Source organism: Manduca sexta, chromosome 16 (assembly GCF_014839805.1).
Source record: "Manduca sexta isolate Smith_Timp_Sample1 chromosome 16, JHU_Msex_v1.0, whole genome shotgun sequence".
NCBI lineage: Eukaryota > Metazoa > Arthropoda > Insecta > Lepidoptera > Sphingidae > Manduca > Manduca sexta.
This window is the reverse complement of record NC_051130.1, coordinates 4,807,827-4,832,605: the sequence shown is the minus strand read 5'-3', so window position 1 is coordinate 4,832,605 and position 24,779 is coordinate 4,807,827. Positions and strand designations below refer to the sequence as shown.

At 32.6% G+C, this 24,779-nt stretch overlaps 1 protein-coding gene across 2 annotated transcripts in view; it reads left to right on the top strand.

The window, feature by feature from the left end:
* The first annotated feature begins 3,196 nt into the window (after window positions 1–3,196).
* Window positions 3,197–24,779, top strand: part of LOC115443238 (transcription factor HNF-4 homolog) — a 48,426-nt gene continuing 26,843 nt past the window's right edge. Inside the window, exon 1 of one of the 2 annotated variants that reach the window (XM_030168564.2) lies at window positions 3,197–3,826. In XM_030168564.2, the coding sequence (XP_030024424.2) occupies window positions 3,730–3,826 (97 nt within the window). In that variant the 5' untranslated portion in view covers window positions 3,197–3,729. Of the gene's footprint in view, window positions 3,827–22,180; window positions 22,380–24,779 lie in introns of those variants that run through there. The other variant, XM_030168565.2, reaches the window with a different exon arrangement.

Genomic DNA, 24,779 nt, shown 5'->3' with positions numbered 1-24,779 from the left:
TGCGGAAATTTACAGACATATGTGATAGAGGGAAAAATTAAAAAAAGTAAAGCTAAAAAATCAGATCGGGCTGAGTAGTATGATGACAAAATATATGCCTATCTTTTAATAAAATATTGTCTAGGTAGCGTCATGTTCCTCACCGGTGAGAATAAATATACCCTAACCATTCAGCTTTTCACTAGCTACCTAAGTGATTACCCATAGAAGAAATGCACAAAGAAAGTCCAGGCTAACTTTTATGTCATCAATTGTCAATTACATCTTTTATATACTTTTTTCAAGTATTGTTTACAATTGCAATAGTTATATATGCAAATGCACGCCGAAAGAAAGAAAGAGATGTGAATATCATGCCCGTGTAAAACTAACTTCTAAAATATAGAGTTACATAAAATTCATAATTATTCAAAAACAGTTTTCAATTGTCCGTATTTACATTGTGTACACAGGAGCCATCGTATTACCATATTTTAAAGGACGTTTGAAATTAAAATTTTATATTAATGAAGTAAGCTTATGAAACTTACCTACCAACTGTTGGTGACTTAATAAATTAAATAACAATTTTATAATAAGTACCTTTATCCAAAATATTAGCTAGCTCTTTACTAGCAAGACAGTTAATAATTCTCATTGTGTTTTATTCTAACACATTTTTTTATTAGCTAGTGACTTGATTATCTATGGATTATTTTATCTTGCTATAAATTGATGTATTCTTAAGTAATTAAGCCACGCTAATTAACAATAATTTACACTTACCGTATTATTCTTTATAAATACCCCGTTGCAAATTGATAACAAAGCACTGAACTCAAAACTACGGGAACAATAAAATATAAACTATAATATTCAGAGGATATAAAGCTAAACAAAGTCTAGCCACTGCTATCTAAATTTAATTTTAATGTAATTTATTGTAGTATAAATCATTTATTTGTTTACATAATATTAACCTGTATTGAATAATATGGTATAATATATTCCCGCCCAGCCGAATTTCGACCACGATGGCCAATCTCGGAGATCAGCCATACGCAGGGTATATTACTTATATTGCGCATGTGTGCGCGCATTACGCAGGTGCACTCCCTGTCCGCCCTGAACCTTCACTGTCATAGGCCGAAGAGACGGTAATGCAACATGACCGGAGAGAGATCAGGCGCAGGACCAACGGCTTCACGTACTTTACCAGGCATAGGGGTATCACACCGCCTACTTCCTGACTCCGGACAGCAACTGAGTAATTTAATCGAACTAATCGAAGGACAGGTTTAATAGCCGTATAGGTAAAAAGAGGATTTTTTAACTCTTTTTAATTAGGTCTCCTGACTATAATATATATTTACAGCTTTTTATTGCACTCATATCATTCAGATTAAAAAAAGGATACCAATTTATCAAAACTAATTCGTTTACTTAGCGCGTGAGTAAGCAAATATGAAACAAATTACGCAACAAGTATATACATACCTGTATATTAATGTGTACTTATATTTGTTGATATACGAGCATTCATAAAATGGTTATTACTAGGTCAGATAAGCGAATATCTGATAAAAATACTTATAAAACATACAAATAAAATAATGTGTCACCGAAGACTTCTGGTATGTTTTATCCTTTCCAGTTTTATTCGACTTGGTTTAATATATAGATAACATCTCTGCCTATGCTGAAAAAAGTTATGATGTAGCCGTGTGTATATGATACTGTAGAGTATAAGAATACAACCACACTTTGTAGATCAAAGTAAATAAAAAAAACGGACGAAGGCGAGTAGAACTCGCGTACTGAGGGTTCCGTGCAAAGTTTTGGGTAAGATAAGTAATCTAAATTCAAACTTGACAAACTTATCTTTGCTATTCTATCTCTAGATACGGTAATTGCACCAAACGCAAGTAATTAGTTTGTAATAGTAAATTTACTTTTTTTATTATACTTTATTTTTTCAATAGATTTGTCTGGAAATCTTTGGGGAGGCCCATGTTCAGCATTGGACATCCTGCGACTGATGATAATTATTAAAGTACGTATATATTTACAGTGTTTAGATTTTTGCTTCCCATGTACTGTAGAACATTGCTTTTTGCCAAATTACATGATCCTACATTAACAGGAAGTACCCTAAAGGTTCAGATTCCCTTGTGAAATCGTAAAATATGCAAAAATATGCCACATAAACAATCATATCTTTTGACTTACAAGTTAGATGTTTCCACAGCTGAAAACAGACCGTAGACCCGAGTATTTCTTAGTTCTTGAGAAAAAGAGGCCTTGAAACACAGGCAAACAACAATGATCTTATAAGGGTTCCTTTGATGTACGGAACCCTTACAACTGGAACATTGAAATGAAAAAAAAAACCTAATAGCTAATAGCACCTAGCCAACTGGTATACCAGTTCAAAGTCACTCAGCAGCTATGGGACGTGTCACTCGCGGAGTTTCTCGGAAAGATAAAATTTGTAACCAGGGTATCCGACAGAGAATGAACTTCACTGACAAAGCACATAGGATTAGTAAGCTGAATTGGTAGTGATCATATTAGTTGAAGAACCTGGAGTAAAGTTCTTGAATGGTGACTACGAGTTGGCATGTGTAGTGTAGGATGCCATCAAGCCAGGTGGAATGACATTTTGCGTAAAGTCGCTGGCAGATGCTGTATGTAACAATCCGGAGACAAAGAAAAATGGCGAGTATTAGATGTTGCCTATGTCCAGCAGTAGACTGCTAAAAGCCGATTTTGATGATGATGAAACTAACAATAAAAACCATATAGGAATATAATATTTGATTCGAGAATCTGAGTGGGTCGAAATAAATCAAAAAAGTTCGAGCATAAGAGAATAAAAAATATAATTGAGTATATTATAATTTTTAGCTACATTTTAAATGCAAACTTGGTTGGCATTAATTAAAACATTAAATTTAACAAAATCTTTTGCTTCGAGAACCACATAGCTGCCGGCATGTTAGTTTAACGGACGAAAATGAAAGAAAATCTTAACTAATTTAAATAACCATAAATGCTATTAATTAAATATTCAATTACAAAGTGAAATAAGTTTACTTACTAGTCACAAAACACATTTAATTAGTTGCTTTAGAACTTGAAACGATAAAACGATAGCTTTTATAATGGCATCTACAAATACAAAGTGTTAGCAACGAACGCATTTAAACAAATCATCACTCTTGTCATCGCTGCATCAACGGCTGCGAACCACCAAAGGCAACGGTTAGCAAACAGTTCGACTGCATTGAAATAATTCCATATTATTTATAGTGGATCAGCTGATGCGAGCGCGGCGCGGTGCGAGTCGAGCCGCGACCCGCGCGGAGACGGCGCGCCATACACCTCGCCGTGTGTCGTGTGCTGTGCAGCCCCCGCCTATCACTCTAAACGCGTTATCGTTTAAAATAATACTCCACGCGAAACACCAATAAACCGAGACAGTGGGCTTGTTTACGCCATTTATGCACAGAGCAGATAGTTACGAGACGTCGGTGACATACTCCAAACTCAAACAACGTGGGCTCGCACTATCGTGTACTACTTCCCAAACCGGCAATCAAGTGTTATGGTGATACCGATCTAATCTTGGTAAAAATACAACTTTAAGTGAAATTCCTCAGTGATTTACAAGAAATCAAAACATGTTAAGTCCTCACTAAAGATATTAAACGTTTTTGTTGTGAATTAAAGTGTAGAGAAAAACGTAAAATGAGGAGCGACGTGTTGGCGCCGAGCGAACTGGAGGGGACGGATTACCTCCTCTCTTCCACCATGAGGTTGGAGGACAGCTTTCTGCAAATACTTGGTAAGTTGTACGTTAAAGCAAAGTCACAAAACGTCTTAAAATGCCGAATTAATTTGCATATTTTTGCGTATAAAACTTGGCTTGTCTTTATTTACAGTGCTTTCTTGGTGCATGCCCAAGAACATAAATTTGCTTCCAAGTGTTTAGGTAAATTCGTATTTCCCTTTCAGGAAAATATAATCATTCGTCTAAATATATAAGTACAGTAGATACCTACTATGAACCGGATGCACGAAAAATATTACCCCTGCGTACAGGCTGCAGTGTAACAACTTGGTAATTGTCCTAAATTACAATGCTAATTTTCATGATAAACAAAAAAATGTACTAAGGAAGCTTTATAACGATTTTATATCTTAACTGTAATGGTTTCAAGGTTGCATTTAATTGAGCACTAAATGACTTCGCCAACAGAATCTCATAGAACGCAAACTACCTACCACGTGCAATAGTCGACAGCTGTGCTTGTTGCATACATTATAAAACTAAACGCATAGCTTTGTATCCAAATCGTTTCAGAAATTGATTAAAGATTTTTTGTGTTAAGTGCCTGCTAAGGTATTTGTATACAACGTCTGCAGCGTACTTATATTAAGTTCAAATACACTGAGTATAGAAACATGTCATATAATAGGTACCGAAGGTTGCTAATCTAATGACATATGTGACAAGTTTTCGTTAACCTAAATAAAAATAATTTTCAAATGATGTCAATTAGCTTTCACGTTATGAAGACGCAAATCGGATTAGGTGTTTACGTCAATTATAAATTAACTGCACAATACTTTTAAAAAAGCGGTATGCCTATTTATCATACGTGTATCCATTTTATTTTTGAAAGCGTTCCGCTTTAATCGATCGATTTTAAAACCGTTAAGCCTAGATTTATATATCGATGTGGACGAACTCCTTTGATGAATAAGAAATCATTTGAGCATTAATCCGATATCGATATCTCACCCAATATTACCTACATTTAAAAATAAATAAATTAATCTACGTTCGTGTTACTGGATTATTAACTAGTAACTACGGCACCTCTGAATAACGATAATTTACTTATAGTCCCCTTGTTACTTATAAATTCGTTTCAAAAATAAAATTATCCGATATAAATTAACTAAACATTGAAAATATAAAATCCAAACAGTGTTAACAAACTGATATTATATGAATCAGTCAAGATGCTCGTAAATGTCTCATGTAATGAAGACGCGATTAAAAGCTATGTAAAATAAGTTCCTATATTGTGTGTTTACATTGTTTTATAGTTAAATATATTGAAAATATACACTTGGGTTACATTGGAATGTATAAAACATTGTTTCAATAAACACCTTACCAATTGCATAAACTGCATTAAAATGGCTGAATTTGAACGGATTGACAAACCTAAGATCTCGGGCACGTTCCCAGGCATGCACCTTTTAACTTTGAAGTTATGTAATATATAATCATTAATAATTATCGTTTGCTTTAAATGTTATTACGAACCAGTTACTTACATATTATAGTAGGTACATTCATGATTAGAATTTCAAATGATTATGAAGTTTGTCGGCATTAGACCAGCGCGGCGTCAGGGGCCAAAGGCCCAGTCACATTATTACAGGGGATCACCTACTAAAATATTTAAATATAGTCCTGATATTATTATTTAATACATATCTTAGTAGAAAACGTATATTATACTGTTATTTTCAGCGTCTTTAACATTGTCTAATAATGAAAAATATTAGGTATCTTTCCTCTCCATCGCGTAGGTATTCTTTTATTTTTATTAACAGTTTAGATTCAGCAAAGTAACGCCAGAACATAACCAAATATAATCTATTGACATTTTCGTATAATCAATATTTACTGCAGAGTCATTCAAGGAATGACTTTGTAATTTTTAATGTTTATTTATAAGATTTAAAGTAAGCTTTCATAAATACGCTATAAAGTAGCAAAGTGTTTAATGTCTTTAGAACAAAACTAAAGTCTAACCTTTGTACGGGATGCACCCAGCGGCCCAGCTGGCCCACAGACGTGGATTCATCCATATGACGATTCTAAAGCAATGCGATGAACCTCTTTTCCAGTGATAAGAAATTTAAAGTCTAGGAAAAAATCCAAAGTTTGTTTTCAAAAACATATGTTATTGTCCCGCAATAATCTTTCAAATTGAATAATAATTTGTAGATATCGAATGTTTTGATACACCCTCGAGCCTAACTCATGACATCTTTTAGATAACAATTACTCGCATTTTAGATATTTTGGATTTGTAAACCATAATTATTTTATGTAATATATTTTAATGTACCAAACTTATGTAAACGTTGATAGAGTAACAACCTGTTTGTAAATTTCGTTGTGCAGCTGTTTGTTATCCCATAATAAATAAATAAATAAATAATTTAATTCACATACTTCGAGTTTAGTTTATACCTGCGACCTTCAAATGTTTATTAACATTGGTTGATTTATTCTAAATGTTATTAAAATTATGTTACTTCATTACCAACTTTTTGCTACTATATTCTAAGTTTGGGTAGAAGATGCTGACGTCAATACAAAGTTAATTTAAGTAAGTACGATTTGTTTAATACATCAAAATCAGCTGGTCGTGGTAGTTAATTAAAAGTTTAGTATTCAGTTACATAAGCATTAATACCAATAGGTCAGACATTTTGACTTAATTTTTATTAGACAAGAAGTGTACTTGAACTACTTGATATTATCTATATACACGTAACCGTTTGCGGCGTCGCTCGCCTAAAAAGCCTTTCCCGCTACAAAAGTCACTAAAACAACGAACGACGTTAACGCTAAATATTTTAAAAAATTAGGTTAAATGTTCAATTATTTTCCTTGAGAGCAAATTACCAGGATAAAAAGTAGCCTATATCTTAATCTAGGATATAAAAAACGTAAGCAAGAAATAAGTTAAGATCACTACGTGAAGAAAAGTCTTTATAACCTTTTTTGAACACATTGCTTGCACGCAGGAGTGTGAGAATTGGCATAATTAAAGTTCATATTATAATGAAGGAATTTAGAAAACATAAAATATGTGTTACAAATATATATTCAATTCCACGGCGAATTTCGACCACTGGATGACCACTAGTTCTCAATAATATTATTTAATTGAAAGTAGTCTTTAGGTATATAATTAAACCTACAATACTGTATAAAGGTAGAGACCAATGTCAAACTAGTCGTCAGCAAACAGTAGACATTTCCATCTTTACGCACCTTCTTAATTTTAAAATGAACGGTATTTATAATAAATGAACAATACAAACAAACAATAAATAACATACCTACCTGTAGTTACTATGTTACATTTTGACAGATATGATTAAATATACCAAAGTAAAAATAATTTAATTAAAATTCTAAAGCTAATCTTTGTAAATCTAATTATACACATTAAAATATGTAGATACTTAGGTAATAATTCATCTACTCCACTCATAATTCAACTACGCTTCTTTGAAAAAACGTAATAGAGCTAAAATTATTTTATTAACTAGGAAGTCCAAAATTTAATATTTTTAGAGGTAATTGAACTGAAGTATCATAATGTTGTAAATTGAATTACATAATAGTTACTTTCTCTTTAAAATCCATTACAGAATTAGTAAACATGTGCAAAACATATTTAATAGCCCCAGTTTGTAGTTGTAAAGAAGAAAGGCTAAAACTTCGAGTCGACCTGTCATTTACTGTATTGGTCTTTTCAGTTTTAATGGGTCCTAATTCTTATAACAATAATAATATAATTAGATATTATGGAAATATCTACAAAAATATTCATTTTCAAATAGAATTGTTTTCTAGAATCGTACTAAATATAAAACTTGCATAACACTGTCGTTCTGAAATGTAGAGCCCCGTCTAGTAGAAATTGTTTTCTTTTGAAAACTACTTAACAAATATTCGTATCCGTAATGTAAATAAAACCAAAACTAGTTGATTTAAATACACGCGCGTCATAATGGACGCAGTTATGTTTAAAAAAACAATGATACTTTACATGCCAATAATTAAAAATGTACCTACGATACATAATAACCAAAGTAGTTTCAGTACCTCTCAACTTCGCCTAGCACTTTAATTCAATTACAAATTTATTACAAATAAGTACCTATTGAATTAATAAGATTTTAAAATGTACATTGTAATTACCAAAAATACTTTATTTTATTAATTTACTAGCATCATCACAACTAAAATAATCGTTACGATAAAAACTTAAAATGTCTAAATACCATCGAAGTTGATTTCGCAAGGAAAGTTGTCAAACAACGTTATTTCGGAACGGTACGCGGTATCGACTTGGAAAGAAATCGTGTTTTTGAACTACGTAGGCAAGTAAGCTGGTTTTATTTGCCTTGCTTATGCTAATTAGTAATGGATAGGTTGCTGAATTAACCTATAAAATGGAAATTCGTCGTTCAGATGATTATTAGCAAAGACATTAAACTATACCTATTAATATTAGAATACTTTGATTATTAGTAAGATAATAAAATATTTATACAAGTCCCTGTTGTCCCATTCATAAGCAAAGGTAAGACAAATCCTTGAATAATAGTCGTCTACAATACCAAAAACAATAGCATTTTTGACCACTTTAATACAGTCTCACTAACTTTCAATATTGCACGTTACCCTTATAGTTTCTACACAGGTGCAAATAGTCAATTTAAAAAAAATACGTGCAATAAAGACAACATATCACTAAAGTCCATGTCGTCATTGTTTCTAGTGCAAAACTTGTAACCTATTTATTAAGTTTGAAACATTAGTGGAAAAAATATTTTTGATAATCTAAAAAGGGTAAGTAACGGTCAGTTCTACAGTATCATTTAGCCTCATCTATTATGGCACCTTCGGGAAGGGGGGTCAAATTACGTATAAAATAACGGAACCTCGTTACTCCCCTCAAACCCAATGCGAAACACAAATCATGTATAACATATGTAGTTATAATTATGTGCAAACGAAAATATTTTGTGGAATTTTTTATTCATTAGAATAAAAAAAAACATGGTTTAGTCATGTTTTAGTGCATTCACACTATCGCGTAAGCCTTTAGCTTGCGAACTGTTATCAATAATATTTATTTTTGTTTTCATTAGAAAATATCTACCTCAAGAAAGTCATGCATATATTGCATCAGAATCGGATTCAAACACTCCAACGAGGGCCTTTGTTGAAAATCGTAGTTGTCGAAATTTATTTAAGCCGAAATCGACCATGTTCCTCTTCAAATAACCCTGTTTATGTTTCTAATTTGCACAAACTCTATCAGAAAACATACTCATAATGAACGTAGTATCGTTTTTGTCATCGTATAACGATATAGACATCCTCCCGTACATTATTTTTCGACAATCGACCGATAACTAACAATATTTAAATTTTAGAGAAACCTAAGATTTTCACACCAACCACGTATTATTACAATAAGTAACTATAAATGCAGAAGTACAACAATTACAACAATTTGCATACGTTAAATATATGATAAAATATTTCGTCACCTCAAATATGCTCAATTTAAATATTTACGTCGAGCAATGTGCATCTGTTAAGATTTTAAAAATTATCAACACAATCATAAAGTTTTGCGATATTTGTTTAGTGTAACAGATAAACAGGTGTTATTTTTAACATGTCTCCAATAATTACACAGTTCGGTAACAGAATCTAAATGGTGTTAGAGTTATGTTATACAGATTAGGATGTGTTAAAACACATCTACTACAAAACAATTTTCGTCCCTAGCTCTCATGGTACGATTAAATTAGACTCAATGATTTTCGACACCTACATACATAAATAGGTAGGGGAGACGTACTGTGTCCTTTAACGCTCGATGGTCGCGCAGGAATATGATGATACATATTTTGTATAGCCATTTACAATATTGCCATAAATTATATTTCGACTTTGTATTCGTATTTGTAAATGGCGTTTTTTTTTTTTAAATATAGCTACTAACTGCTACCACATAGACTTTTAAATAACAGTTAACACCGTCTTTACGAAATTATACATTAACTTGGAACTAAAATGATCAATATCGAACCCAACTTGGAACAAACTAGGTAAGTATGTACGATTCATTTAGGCCTTTTATAAACTGACTTCAGAGGAAGCACGGTAAAACATTGTATGACTACGTAAGTATATAATACCTTCATTATCCACATATCTTTCCTTATAGTCGTATGAAGATGTTATCTAAATTACAATTGGCCCACAGCCTGAATGCAAAAAAATCTATTACTTGTCTATGTGAAATATTTACTTTGTTAAATAAAACGCTAAAAGCATATGAGTAGTCTAAAGAACTGTAAAAAGTGTGCAATTTAAAACAAACTGTGGCTACTTATCTTCGTAAGTTATAGTGTCGGGTAGCTCTACATTTCTCGACTCTATATCTATGTTACTATTGTCTAAGGAAGTGTTTGTTTGTTTTTTCTTGTTTGATCATGCTCATTACTACACCTACCAGTCCGTTTATGAAAAATATTTCTTGAGTGCTATAGGGTAGTTTATATTCGGGAACGAACGTTGACGCAAGCTGAGCTGGGACCAAAACTCTGTTACAATAATAAAAATTGCTAAAATCCAAAAGATTTTCCTAATAGTAAACAACCGATAAATTAGCGAAGAACCAAGATATTTTAGCGTCAATATTACCGGACCGAACCGGTTGAAGCTGCTTGACGTCAATTCGTATGTACGCACCCATTGAAAATTCTAATTTTAAATACTATTCGTAATTTAAAAAATACTAGTCATCGAATAAGTAAGGAGGTGTGTTTTGTTTTGATTTTGTGTTGAAAGGATTCAACATAGCTTTCGTAGATAGATTTTATCATATTTTTTTAACTCTATGCAATGTGTTGAGCTATCGCAGGCACCGGTTAATGGATTTACATATGCACCAAAATCATCATGTAAGGAAAACTATGAAACTACATAATCTAGGTACATACCTATCTAGGCCTGATAATATTTATACATAGTTTCATATTTAAACTGCTGTTTAGATCCATGTAAAAAAACACACGTGTTTAATTTATTACACCTAGGCATTATGTTGTATCTATTGATAAAATAACGTGTTTACGTTTTATTACATAATAATTTCACGCCAATGTATGAGGTTTTTGGAGTTCTGTAGTCAAATATTTAGACAATAAGAACCTTCCAATACAGGACGATTTTAAACTCCGGTATAACAAAATAGTTGATTACGACCGGAGACTTTTGTTTGAGATTAGATTAGAGCGAATTCCTTTATAATATACTACTGCGTTTTATTTCTTGAACTATTAGAGATAAAATACGCAGGTATGAATTCTGAGTGGTTATCTAATTTTCACTGCTGGCCCCCTCTAGCTACTTTAAAAATCGATAACGGATAAAATATCAACTCACACGGCCAAGTTAGTAGATATAAGGTATTTAGCTAAATACATTCTTATATCTAATCTTTTACAATTTTATTTACACACCTTCATATTATCTTGTCAAATTCACTCGAGTGCCACATGTTGGCGTTGAATTTTATTATGTATCAACGAGCAACATGTCAAACGGAAAATGGTGCAGGTTCTAAAAAATAACATCGTAACTCATCATCAGCTCATTTCCTACTCTCACGACTCTGGTTGTTTTGAAATATGTTGTACTGTTACTTCAGTGGAAGAGCAGAAATAAAAGCATGTAAATATTAATAAATTAATTAATTGATTATCTTTAAACGCCTGGACAGCTTTCAAATAATAGCTAGGAACCATCTTGATCACATCAACTTTCAAACAAAACAAAAAAACGTTTCGGAGCTATGGTGCCACAGACAGACATACGGATACATAGATACACACCTTAAACTTATAACACCTCTGTTTTTCCGTTGGGGGTTAAAAAGTGTTATTTTAATAGTTTTATTATATTAATTTAGATTAATGCTTACCAAGCAATTACAAATTATACGATTTTTAATTTTTAATGGTATCCCAAGGTACAGGCACGGCCTAGTTTGGGTACCCCTGGTAAATACTTTATTTTTGTTTTTAGAAATTTGTTTTGTTATACCACTGTTTTTTTTTTTTACTGTAAAACACATTATGTACTTTTTCAATAAAACTTATTATTATTATTATTTATTATGAATTTAAATCTGAAAATGAGTTTCAAGAGCGCATCAGTTAGACCCAAAAATAGCTGAGAAATATCTTTATTTTTTCTAGAATAAAATTTGTAAGAATTGTACGTTTTTGAAATCTCTATTAAACATCGAAGTTTTTTATACAATGTGCAGCATCGCCCACTTTTCCACCACCAAAGGGCAAAGTTGTGTATAATAATTTTCTATGAAGAAATTTCGGTGAAATATATGATTTTTTCCGAATGATATTCAATAAAATGATTATGGGTCATGGTAGACCCCGAGTCTATAACAGATAAAAAAAGTTAAGAAAATATCTAATTTTTTGAGTGTACAGCAATAAAAAACAGTTAAAAAGGCAATTTTTCGAAAAGTGGAAAAGCGTCAATATTTCGTAAATGGTGACACATTTATAGAGCTCATTTATTATGACTGGTAGAGCACCCTTCAAGCTATCTTCCCCTTAAGTTTGTCGTACCATTTATGGGCCACCCTGTATAACTTAAAACTAATGTATACGTACAGGTTAGATTGAAAATAAAATATACAACCAGCTTTTGTTCGATTTCCGAACTACGGAAATAAAGTTTAACAATTAAAACTTGCTTTAAATTCAGAAATGAGTGACGTGATGTTCCGGATTCTTTAGCTGTACTTACTTGCTCCTCGGGTCTCATAATTACCAACTACATTCATTAGGAGAGACACAACAGTTTTTCTAAGATTTACTCAGACATTACGTCCTACAAAACGACATATTTACCTTTACTCTAGATGTAGATGTTATGAAATAGTTTGATAGATAATTAATTATAAGTTGTATATATTTTAGAATCCGTTTCATTAAGTATATTATTATTAAACGCCGTACATTGTTGTTGCCTACCTAGTTTGTTGTATTTCGAATCCGGGTCGACGCGCCGCTCCGGCGCTATCTCACTCTTATCGCAACACACTCTTAGTAATTTATTGCTGGCGAAATTATATTATCAATAATAACGCGAAATAATAATTCTATGGTGATTATACCTGTTACATATTTTTAAATAGAGACGTGACATTTTGTTCTTACTTTCACTTATTATACGTAATAAAGAAACAAAATCCTCCAATGAATTTTCTTTTTGGTTGCCAATCCTAGGAAAGTATCCTATTAAGTATTTTGAAAAAAAAAAATACACGTACGTATAGGTACAGAACAACATTCAGTCGGCGTGACATGAGAGACAAATCGTGTTGGCAAATATAACCTAATAAGTACTAAAGAGATGTGTGTAGTGTACGCATCTTCACGGGGGCAAAGAATATGTAATACATGATATTACAATGTGTTAACTAAGCACACCAAGGATGTTGTAATTTAATATTGATTAAATATTTGAGTGCCACCTTAAAGAATTTATAGATGATTTTAAATCAATAAAAAATATTTACATGATACAATGGTATAATGATTTCTTATGTTTACGTGAATATTAGACATTAAAATTAAACTGTTTTCCAGATTTTATGGCGGTTGTAATATTTTAGTTTTCTCAAAACGTCAGGAGAAAACAAAATATTTAATAAAATAATAATAAATAATATCAGCCTTGTATTATATACTTGCCCACTGCTGAGCACGGGCCTCCTCTACTACTGAGAGGGATTAGGCCTTAGTCCACCACGCTGGCGTAGTGCGGATTGGTAGACTTCACTCACCTTCGAAATTCCTATAGAGAACTTCTCAGATGTGCAGGTTTCCTCACGATGTTTTCCTTCACCGTTAAAGCGAACGATAATTCACAAAGAATACACACATGATTTTAGAAAAGTCAGAGGTGTGTGCCCTTGGGATTTGAACCTGCGGACATTCGTCTCGGCAGTCCGTTCCACACCCAACTAGGCTATCGCGTTTTTTTTTTAAATAAAATATTTAAACCGCGATAATATCCGAAAAATAGTTTAATTTTAATGACACAATGGTCGTTTTTTTATTTTTATTTAAGGGGCTTGCTCTTTATTTCACAACTATGTCGCTCCATAACAATGGGCCTTATAATATAACCAATCCAAGTCATGTCCCGCGTTACATGATTGTTTTAATATTCTGTAATTTTCAGTCGTACAAAATCTATGCCTGCGTATTTGTGTAGTGGCGGCGTTGAGTTGTTTGATATTTGGTTATTTTAATTTATAAAATTATATTTGATATAATATCGGCGACTAATTTTACTTGGTAAGCGGCTAAGGCACTACATCTGATATCTATCATAGATTACTTCTGCAATAGTAGGTAACTACTAATAGTGAACCAGTGTTAATAGGTTTTGGAAGAATCCGCCTCCTTCTTCAGCCTTCGGAAGGCCGCAGATGTACATAATCTTCCCTTCAAAGACTTTTAGACCAATTTATAATAAGACCAACCATCTTAACACTTGCCAGTGCAGTTAGAAGTCCTCCCCATATAACGCTTTTTACTATAAACACAGGTGTCAATAATCATTTAATTTCTAAGAAAATAAATTACATACATAGAAAGTATTTCAAAACAGAAATAACTACACGCCTATCTATAGTAATAGATCAATGGAAATGTTTAAAGATAATAATAACAGTAGCGGGTTGAAGCATGCGCTTCGGTTGCCAGTGGCTGCCTAACCTATGCCAACATTGCATGTTGAAGACCAGCCTCGTCGATTATTAGCCGTCTATGATATGCTATGTAAGTCGAAATCTGTTGCTTTAGGGCACACGGTTTTAATATATAATAATAATAATTAAAAATGGTAGAGCAACTAAAACTATGTGCTTGGTATGATGCAGTGTTTGAGACAAAAGAGTCTCCCTGAAATAAATGTAGTGTATAAAGCCATATTAGGCCAGCTTTGTGATCTTTCCATTATACGAACACAAAGTGCTGGTTTCAGCGTAGGTCACCCTGGGTGATCGGCTGGGGTGCCAAATCCTAGAGAGAACACCAAAGGCTCTAGGGGCGCTAAAGCATACATTTGCGAACTAAAAAAAGTCACTGGAGAAAATAGGTGCTAAAAAAATTTCAAAGAGCGCCCAGAAAAAGCGCCGGCCCTATCTACATAAATACAATTCTCTATATTGTACTGCTATTTCTGTATGGTTATGGGGTTTACCATTAGATGAACAGCTTGCTTATATCCTCATTCAGATGATTACAATGATACCCAATTTAATCAAATTGAATCAGAACTTAGTGTTCCGAGGTAAAAGCTATTACGCCTAAACCATCCGCAAGTTAACCAATGAGATTCATTACCCTCCCTATCCTTTGTTAGGGAGGGTAATGAATTTGGCTGAAAGGCGTGTGACATTACCAATTAAAATTACGTTGTTGTTTACGTCAAAATAAGATTTTACGTAGTAGAAAGATGATGACGGTTTTTCAGCCTACGTGTATGTAGCACAGTATATTATTTCTATTAGACGCCCCCAACTATTTTGAATCTGTGCCAATATTTGAAAGTTTTTTTTTTTATTAAACTGTAACGCCTTGCGATACATAATTATTCAATGGATAGTAATTCTTGGCGGCGCGAATGACTATAATCTTTAGTTGTAATGTATTGATCTGGTGCCATTATAAAATATTGCTTTCATCTTTTTCCTCATGTCCCCATTATAAGACACGAAAATGCCTCAGGCATGAAGTCCACCCGTCTACTGTATATAAAGTTTAAATAAATAAATAAAAATATATACGAATGGGTATGTCAATATAGCTCAGTAATATTTAATATTTAAAAATCTTACCTCGGCTCTTTATCATTCCTGGTCTGTAATTGATTCGGTAAAGCTTTATTAATTGCTGAATACAATTCTTTTGAAAAAAAATTAAAGATTTTACCTACATGTTAATTGAAATATATAGTTGAAATGCTAAGAAAAAAAACATTATAAGGTAGTTACGTTGCCCTTGATACTTTTTATATAAGACATCATAACGTTAATATTTTCTACATCTAAAAATAACAGTTTTTATCATTATACACTGCAATCAAGGTCATTTAAAGTTCACTGACGACCTTCCTTACCATTCAGAACAAAAAGGCGGAAATATTTATACTTGAATGTGTGCTCTGTCCATGTTTATTTCAATATTGATAAACAAACATCTTACATAAGGTGTTAGCATCTAACAAACGACTTTGTATTGAGTAAGTATTTACCTAAAACACTGTTTCCCTGCAGACGATCAGGCGACATTACTGTCGACTGAATACTCAACCATGAGGATTTGAGTATAAATCACTGTTACAATATAAATTTGATATGGACTCAATTATATTAAGTTATAAGTTAAGTCTGTTCTCTTCTTTCTTGAGGTACTGCTCTCGAAGAAGTTGCAAAGCATGATGACAATTTTTTGATGTTATTATTTACGCTTAGGCGGTATTTTGATCAGTTCAACGATTAAAGCGGTCCGGTGGACATCTGAGAACTTTTTTTCACGATTTCAGAGAAAAGTCAATTTTCTAATAGATGACATAAAAACTAATTTAATTTTAGTGGGTCCATAAATTTACAACGCTCTCTTATGATACGAAAATGTAGATAGAGTTTCTACTATAGTCCGATGTCACCAAAAAATCGGCAAACCTGTTAATGACAAACAATAGAATATCCACGGAAAAGGCGTGAACAGTTAAAAGGTGAAACATTGATAATGAATGTAAATGCAAGGGACAATAACGGATAACCTTATCGGTCGAATTCATTACCCGCGCAATGCCCTCTTCTGATGGCATCTGCTTAACATATTTTGTAAAATAAAATTAAAGTTAGATTGATTTAAGTTGGAAAATGTTGGGAATTATGAACGGTCATTCTCATACTTCATATCAATTCGTAGACTAGTGCAACTAGTCAGGACAACATACATTTTCCTTTGTTCTAATTGAAACAACAGCTATAACACATAATAATAAATGTCATCGACATCGACGAAAAAGGTCTGCAATGTTGGAATCGTTTTCGGAACTCTACATTTCCCTACTTCCCTTTTCAGTCTCCTCCTCTTGCGTCACAAGTATAGTGAACCTAATTTACAAGTAAAGTATTAAAAGATTTCTTAAAATAATGTATTATTTAAATTAATTTATCTATGATAAGACGATGAAAAGTATTATGTATATTGGATAAGTATTAGTCAAAAATATTAAATTCAACGTAAAATTTCGAGCTAAATAGCAGCGCAGTTTTAAACATATTATTTTTCTGTGTTCTATAACTCTGCAGTTAATATACTATTGTTATTTTATATTCTCTTATACTTACTGCAACAACACAATATCTTGTTCATGCATCACAATACCAAGCAAACAAATATTTCTTTACTTGACCTTTCCGTCGAAGTGTTTGCATACAATGTACATCTATGCGAGCATAGAATTATAAAATTATGGATGTGGAAAAATATAATCACAAAAAGCATAAGTAATTACCCATTAAATTAACCATATTGAAGGTCATACAAAAAATATTCTTGAAACGAACAGGTTTCTAGTGACCTTGTGTACAAAAATTACTTGCATGATGTGTTGAGAATTCTCATGACGTAGGTTACACTTACATACATCTATTATACCTTCTTGTTATGACATCCTTGTTATGTATATATTTATGTGGCACACAGGTTTGAGATGAACAATAATATTGGAGGGTTTTACGATCAAACTATGGTATGGACTATGCAATATTAGAAAGTTTTTAGTGCCTGAACGAATTCGCGATATTGTAGCCGTCCTGTCTGGATCTGGCTCTTCGGACCATCATGTCCCATCCCAAAGCCGGTGCTGCTTTTTAGAAGAGAAGAAACGTAGACTGAAATTAAATATTAACTTTTATTTAGCATACGGATATTCTGTCTAATGAATTGGTCTATTAAATCATGGATTAAGTATAACCAAAAAGCTTCTTTTATCTCAGTAAAGTGCACAGTGATGGTTCTATTCTGAAAAAAAACTTTCAGGCGGCTGGAATGGTGAACAATGAACATAAATTAGCTAGATATAAAACAGATTCCATTTTCTCAAAATACAAAATGTCCTGTGGTCCAATATTAGATTTGTCATTAGGGCTTATTAGCTATGGCCTAAAGGCGACAGGGGAATAGAAAGTGAGATATTTCGGTAGAGCCGGCACGAAAAGATTTTATGAAAATATTATGAGGGACATTTGTGAAGCACTGAGGACATTTTTTTTTGCGAGAGCAAAAATAAGGGTTCAGAGGTGGGAGCAACCGACGTGTTGGTCAAGCGGACCGATTGAACGCTTTAGGCAAAAACTGGGCCTATACGTAGAAGACTATAAATCCGGCACTGCCTAACCCGTATATAAGGCAAAAGCAGAAATAAACTCTTAAGGTGGTAGCTCAAGGTCCATTTTCATACATTTTGTTTCGGCTTTAATCTGGGTAACTAAACAAGTATTGGCAAGTAAAGAATTTAAATTCACGTCTAGTTAGTAATTAGTTCTCGCAGTTGAAGAAAAATGTAAAAATAATTAATAATCATGGATATTTCTGCCTTTAAAATTTCGTCATATTAAATTTTAAAGGCCGAAATATCCATGATTATTAATTATTTTTACGTTTTTCTTCAACTGCGAGAACTAATCACTAACTAGACGTGAATTTAAATTCTTTACTTGCCAATACTTGTTTAGTTACCCAGATTAAAGCCGAAACAAAATGTATGAAAATGGACCTTGAGCTACCACCTTAAGCAATTATAATGTAAGCGTTAACATTTTTTTTAATTGCCATACTTTAGTAGATTCTCGCAAGTATTATACTGGATGACATGCTTGATGCTATTTTTTATTTTGTAAGATATCATGGAAATTACCTTGACGTAACCTCACTGCCTATGATTATCGATAATAACATTAGTTATAATAGTTTTAAAACCGTATAAAACACGTAGAGTCTCGTTCATGGTGAACATGAGTACCCAATTTTTATTATAATATTAAGGCTCCGGCAAGCGTGACAATATAAGGCCCACAGGGCCACAGTACCCACTGGTAAATATTTGGTACCTACACACCGAAGCCAAATCCGAAAAACATAAAGTTCTAAAAAAACAATATTTGCTAATACGTTTGTGCGTATTTGCTTGATCTAAGGGTGATATATATTTTGTTATTTAAAAAATGGTTTCAATTTTTAGTAAATAAATCTATTGCCATTTCATTATAACTATTGAGTTTATGTTATACTCCCCAAAGGGTTAGATCAATAACATTTGCTGAAAAATATTTAGGCCCGTATTCACAAATGTTACTTAGATATGTATGGAGCAATGCTGTTATAATAAGCCTGTTTCTCAGTATTTTCCACCATATTTCCGCAGCTATGAAGCTAAGCCTATCACCATGACAATCAAAAAATTGTAATGTCGGACATATGTAGGAATCAAGCTGAAAACACCACAATTCACAACAGCAATACACTGCGACTAGACCATTGATTCCCAAAGTGGTCCAGGTAGATCCCCATGGGTCGACGGGAGACTTGACGGGGGTCTATGTTGACGTGACCACAAAATAGGGATCCTCAATTCGTAAGCGGGGGTTTACGAAAATTTATCTGGTTTGACAGTAAAGTACTAAAATGTTAGCTTGACTTCACCTATTAATGTAGGCAGATCATATCGATAGGGGTTGTAAGAAGCACGGTGCCCCTATCATTACCCCATGCGATGGTTGTTATTAACTTTCTCTGCGAAACCTAAAAAAAGTCCACCAGTACCTGCAAAATTTTAAAAGGGGTTCTATGAGTAAAAAAAAGTTTGGGAACCTCTGGACTAGACCGATTATATACAACTTCCTCATAAACAACTTTAATTACAATATTATCATCACACAGGGGTTGCTTAACTGTCGATCGGTATGAATGGATCGCCTGAGCCATGTCATTGAACGACACTAGATCCGAGAAGTGCCAAGTGCTGATAGTTTAGTGTATCCAACGCTGCCAACTCCGATACTACGTCACTTCATATGTCATGAATCACATTATTAGATGCGTTGCGTAATTAGCCAAGATTTATTGCAGGAAGGTATTTGTCTGTTCTTTATTATCTCGTGCTTTCTAGGGGTATGTTCTGGTGCTCACAGGATGTAGACGGCAAATCAATTTATTATGAGTTTTATGTGTTAGATAAATTGACAATGTAATCGATACAAAACTAGTTATCGGATTTTATATTTTATTTTTCTCTCAACGTTTCGAAGACTGCAGCTGAGTCATAGGGCGGACTGAGGTTCGTCCGAAATGTCAGTTACAGTATCTACCTACATTTTACGAAAAAACGCTATAAATTCTGATAACTAGTTTTATTTTGTTGTCTAACATTCACATAAAAATCATTGACAATGTAACATTATCACAGTCCGTCTATCTCGGAGTAGGTACCTAATATCGCACGCGCCAGGCGTGAATTTTAATGGTGCTTCCCAAGATCTTTGTCTAAAAGGTTATCAAAAATGAAAATGATATCCCACCATTCGTCTGATGTTTAAATAAAATCATATTAGTCTATGGAATAATATGTTTTTATTAAAATTATGTTTTATCAATTCTTCCTTACGTCAAATATTTTAAAATCACCCAAAAAACTGTCCAGGCTTTAAATATGTAACTTTAAAAAAAGATGCCCCTAATCAGAGCAAATTTTTTTGCTGCCTTTACCGTACTCTATTACGGGGGGTGAGTGTACCATACTTTTTTATGCACGATAATATTACAGAAATGGTTACAGCATTTTTACTTCGTGGTACAAGATTTTCACGGGGAAAGAGCTGCGTAGAAAGCAATAGATTAGTAACTGATAGAAGATAGGACGCAAAAGATGGTTTAAAATCGTATTTTAAATCCCTTATAGCGTTATGTCAAGTAAGATGTGCCTATTGCCTAATATGAGTGAAGTCGCAAAAAATAAATATGATATACTTAAATATTTGTACAATAAAAATACCTTCTATTAAATATCTAAATCATAAATAATGGTACGGAATCAGCTTGACCCTGACTGCACATTAGGCCTTGGCCACTATTGCAACGGTAAGCTAATAACTACTCATAAAAACAATTGAATGAAATCAAAAACTATATATTTGCTGTTATTTATTGACGACTACAAGTTGCAAACTATCTGGGTTGCAGAATTACCTCAAGGTTAAAATATTATTCTACTGTCAAATATAGTTTATGATTTATGAAACTCGAACGATATCAAAAAGAAACTAGGGCACACTTCCTTTAAAACTTAAACTAGAAAAATAATTATTTTTGATGTTTTCAAATATAAAATAAAATTAGTTCATTGGTTCACACCTTATTAGGAGCTCCCAATCTTAAAAAGACACAATAGTTATCTACCTACGTTTTTTTTTTCTTTCCACTTCCCATAAGTGGAAAGAAAAAAAAACGTAGATAACTAAACATTTAACATACATACTCATGTCCTTTCTCAGGATTTATGATCGATTTACTAAAAGAAATGTATGACCTAAAATACGATTTTTCGCATTTCACATTACATATTTCTGAATCCCAGAAACGTCGGTTTTCTATATCTATATTTATTATTGCGTAATATGATGGAAACTGGCATCAAGAATATAACACCAGAATCTATTTCAACCGAAGTTGACTGCCGATGACCGATATCTATGATGAATGTGAGTGCGTGACCTGCATTTCAATAAAACTGGCCAAAATTAATACGTGCCTTTATAAATATCCAAATAGCCCAAGTTCATTCAACCGTTTTATTTTTATCTTCACTCAGTACATGACGTCTATATCCCAAAAAGTTTACGTAATCCGTAATCATATTCAAAAACAAAATATCTTGCGTCTTGACGTATCTTAAGATGTGCATTTATTGTAGAGATAGATTGTCTGAATAACACGTGTATTGCAAGTCACGTGTAATCAGTGAAGTGATCTATTCAAATTTTATCTTCAGACGGTATATCAATATAATAATTGGAGACGCGTATATAGATATTAACCTATTGTTCAGGAATTTTAATTATTAAATTTCGCGGTATAATTAACTTTATAATTTACCGCTAGATGGTACTATTGAATTATGTTACTCTGTCATTGGCAACATTTTAATAATGGCTACGTGTTCGTTCATTCATTCGTTCTTTTCTTAGATGTTTTGACACATATTACGTCAATGTGACATCTGTCAAGATGGTGACGAGGATTACGCTGTAATTGATACTAATAGCAAATGTAGTTTTTTAAAAGAATAATTGATTTAAAATACATTATATACCAATTTTGTCAAATATTTGACGTCAGTGCTTCGCTATAAACCATGGGACTTTGCGATTCAGGTAAGCGTATACATGTTTTACATGACATGATACTTGTAATGGTAAACAAGTTAATTAAAACATTACTCGATTTGCTTTTGATTTTTGCTTTATAACTCCGCACGACGATTAACGTATTTGTGCCAGAAGGTATAATGTACCATAATTCATGCATTTACTGAATAAGATTACGTCGATGTTTTTCGTCCATTATACGACTAAGCTTGCGGTTTGTTTAGTGAAACATGTGTGTCGCGTTTCCTAGCCGTTGTCCTTCTATGCAGTGTCGATCGCGGAACTGTCCAACAGGTCTGACCTCTAATATTGTTACCCAATGTTTATTATGAAGGGTTATCAACTAATGTAGGTTAATAAACATGTTTATGTTTGGTCTAATATGTTAATTAGACAATTTAACTTGATTTCTAGTTTTTCTATTCATTAACACATCCTATTTATATTGCATTAGACTAATCATTTATTATCTCATCACAACTTCCAAGCAACTGAAATTAAATATTAATCAGTTTATTCATTCATCTGTATTATGTTGTAATATGGAAATGGGCTGAATTTTAAAATAAATTATATGTAACAGATTTATAGTAATACATACTTCCATTCATAATATAAAAGTATTAGATATAGTCCATTGAAAAGTTACATTTGGGGTTGCGTTTTTTAGAGGACGCAATTTTATTTTTTAGAAGTGTAGGGGGGGTCAGTGTAAAGCTAAAACCAAGTTTGTGGGGTCGCCACCCTTGTCCCATGGCCGCCATCTTGGGTTGAAATGGTTTTTACGATGTATCTCTTAAACTATTTATCTGACAAAAAAAAATTGTAAACATTTTTTGTTGCAAATTAAATTCTCTACAACTTTGGTCCAGTAACTTTTGTCGTAGAACTATAAATAAAAAGTTATAAGCAAAAATGTTAAGCAATTGCTTCATCTGTCCCAAAGCGATTCAGGATCCAAGTAATTCGCGTACAAGCCGACAACCGCGGGTTTGTGTTGTACGTATTATGAACCTTATAAACACACGTTCTGATGACGTTGCAATGGACATTGCTTAACATTAAATTTCTTAACATTTTCGCTTATAACTTTTTATTTAAAGTTCTACGACAAAAGTTACTAGACCAAAGTTGTAGAGAATTTAATTTGCAACAAAAAATGTTTATAATTTTTTTTTGTCAGATAAATAGTTTAAGAGATACATCGTAAAAACTATTTCAACCCAAGATGGCGGCCGTGGGACAAGGGTGGCGACCCCACAAACTTGGTTTTAGCTTAACACTGACCCCCCCTACACTTGTAAAAAATAAAATTGCGTCCTCTAAAAAACGCAAGGTAAGGCCTAAAAAATGTAACATTTCAATGGAGTAATATAGTAAAATACACTTGGAGAATTAAACATGCAATTATTAGCGTGATAACTGAGAGTAATAGATTATCAATTTTTATTTATTATTATTTTATTGGTTTGACATTAAAATTAAATTTAATGGTCAAGAATTGAACACTACTGAAATTCCATCCCATAGCTTGTAAAATTAATTAAATACAGGTTATTTATTAGTATGCAACTTAATTTTCTATTTATATTATTATTCCAAGAATATTAATATATAATATATAATAAATATTAATATTCCAAGAATAATTTAACATAAGTTACCACAATAATGTATAATTCAAACAATGTAATGTTTCACAAAGTTAATAGATGCATAAGATTCTTTATTTCCATAATTAATGAAATTTTTATGAAATCTTTGATTTGTGGCCACATTCTGTAAGACTCATATTTCCACCACCATGGTTGGAGGGTGGTAAGGTATCTGCTCAGATAGTGATCATCATAGGCACGGTCTAAAACTAGCCACAATAGCCCACATGACTGTTTCAGGTTCCAGAATAAGCCTAGGTATATCCTGTTTCAAACAAGCCTGCATAATTGATGTGTTTTGACTGTTGAGTTATTATCATTTCTCTTCAATGGAAACTTTAGCCCATATAAAAAAATGCTATACTACTTCATATTATGTATACTTTCAAAAACACAAATTAACACATAAATGCCATGTTTATTGTTGTCTATCATGTATATTTAAATTAAATAGTTAAACATATAGCAATATTTTACTTATAACATAATTAATATTGGGATATAAATAAAGTAACACATTTACTATGAAACAATAATTAAATATTTACTCAAATAATGCTGAAGTGGTCTAAACAGTATCTGTGACGTTGTAAAACTTTATGCAAATAATTATCTTATATCAAAGAAACGGTAGAAGCATTTTACTCAAAGTAATTTTCCAAATAGATAGATTATTATTTGGTATCTTTTTTAGAAGAAATCATGGCACAAAGGCTCATTCTTTTTGGCAGGCTTCTTGCTGGTGGTAGGA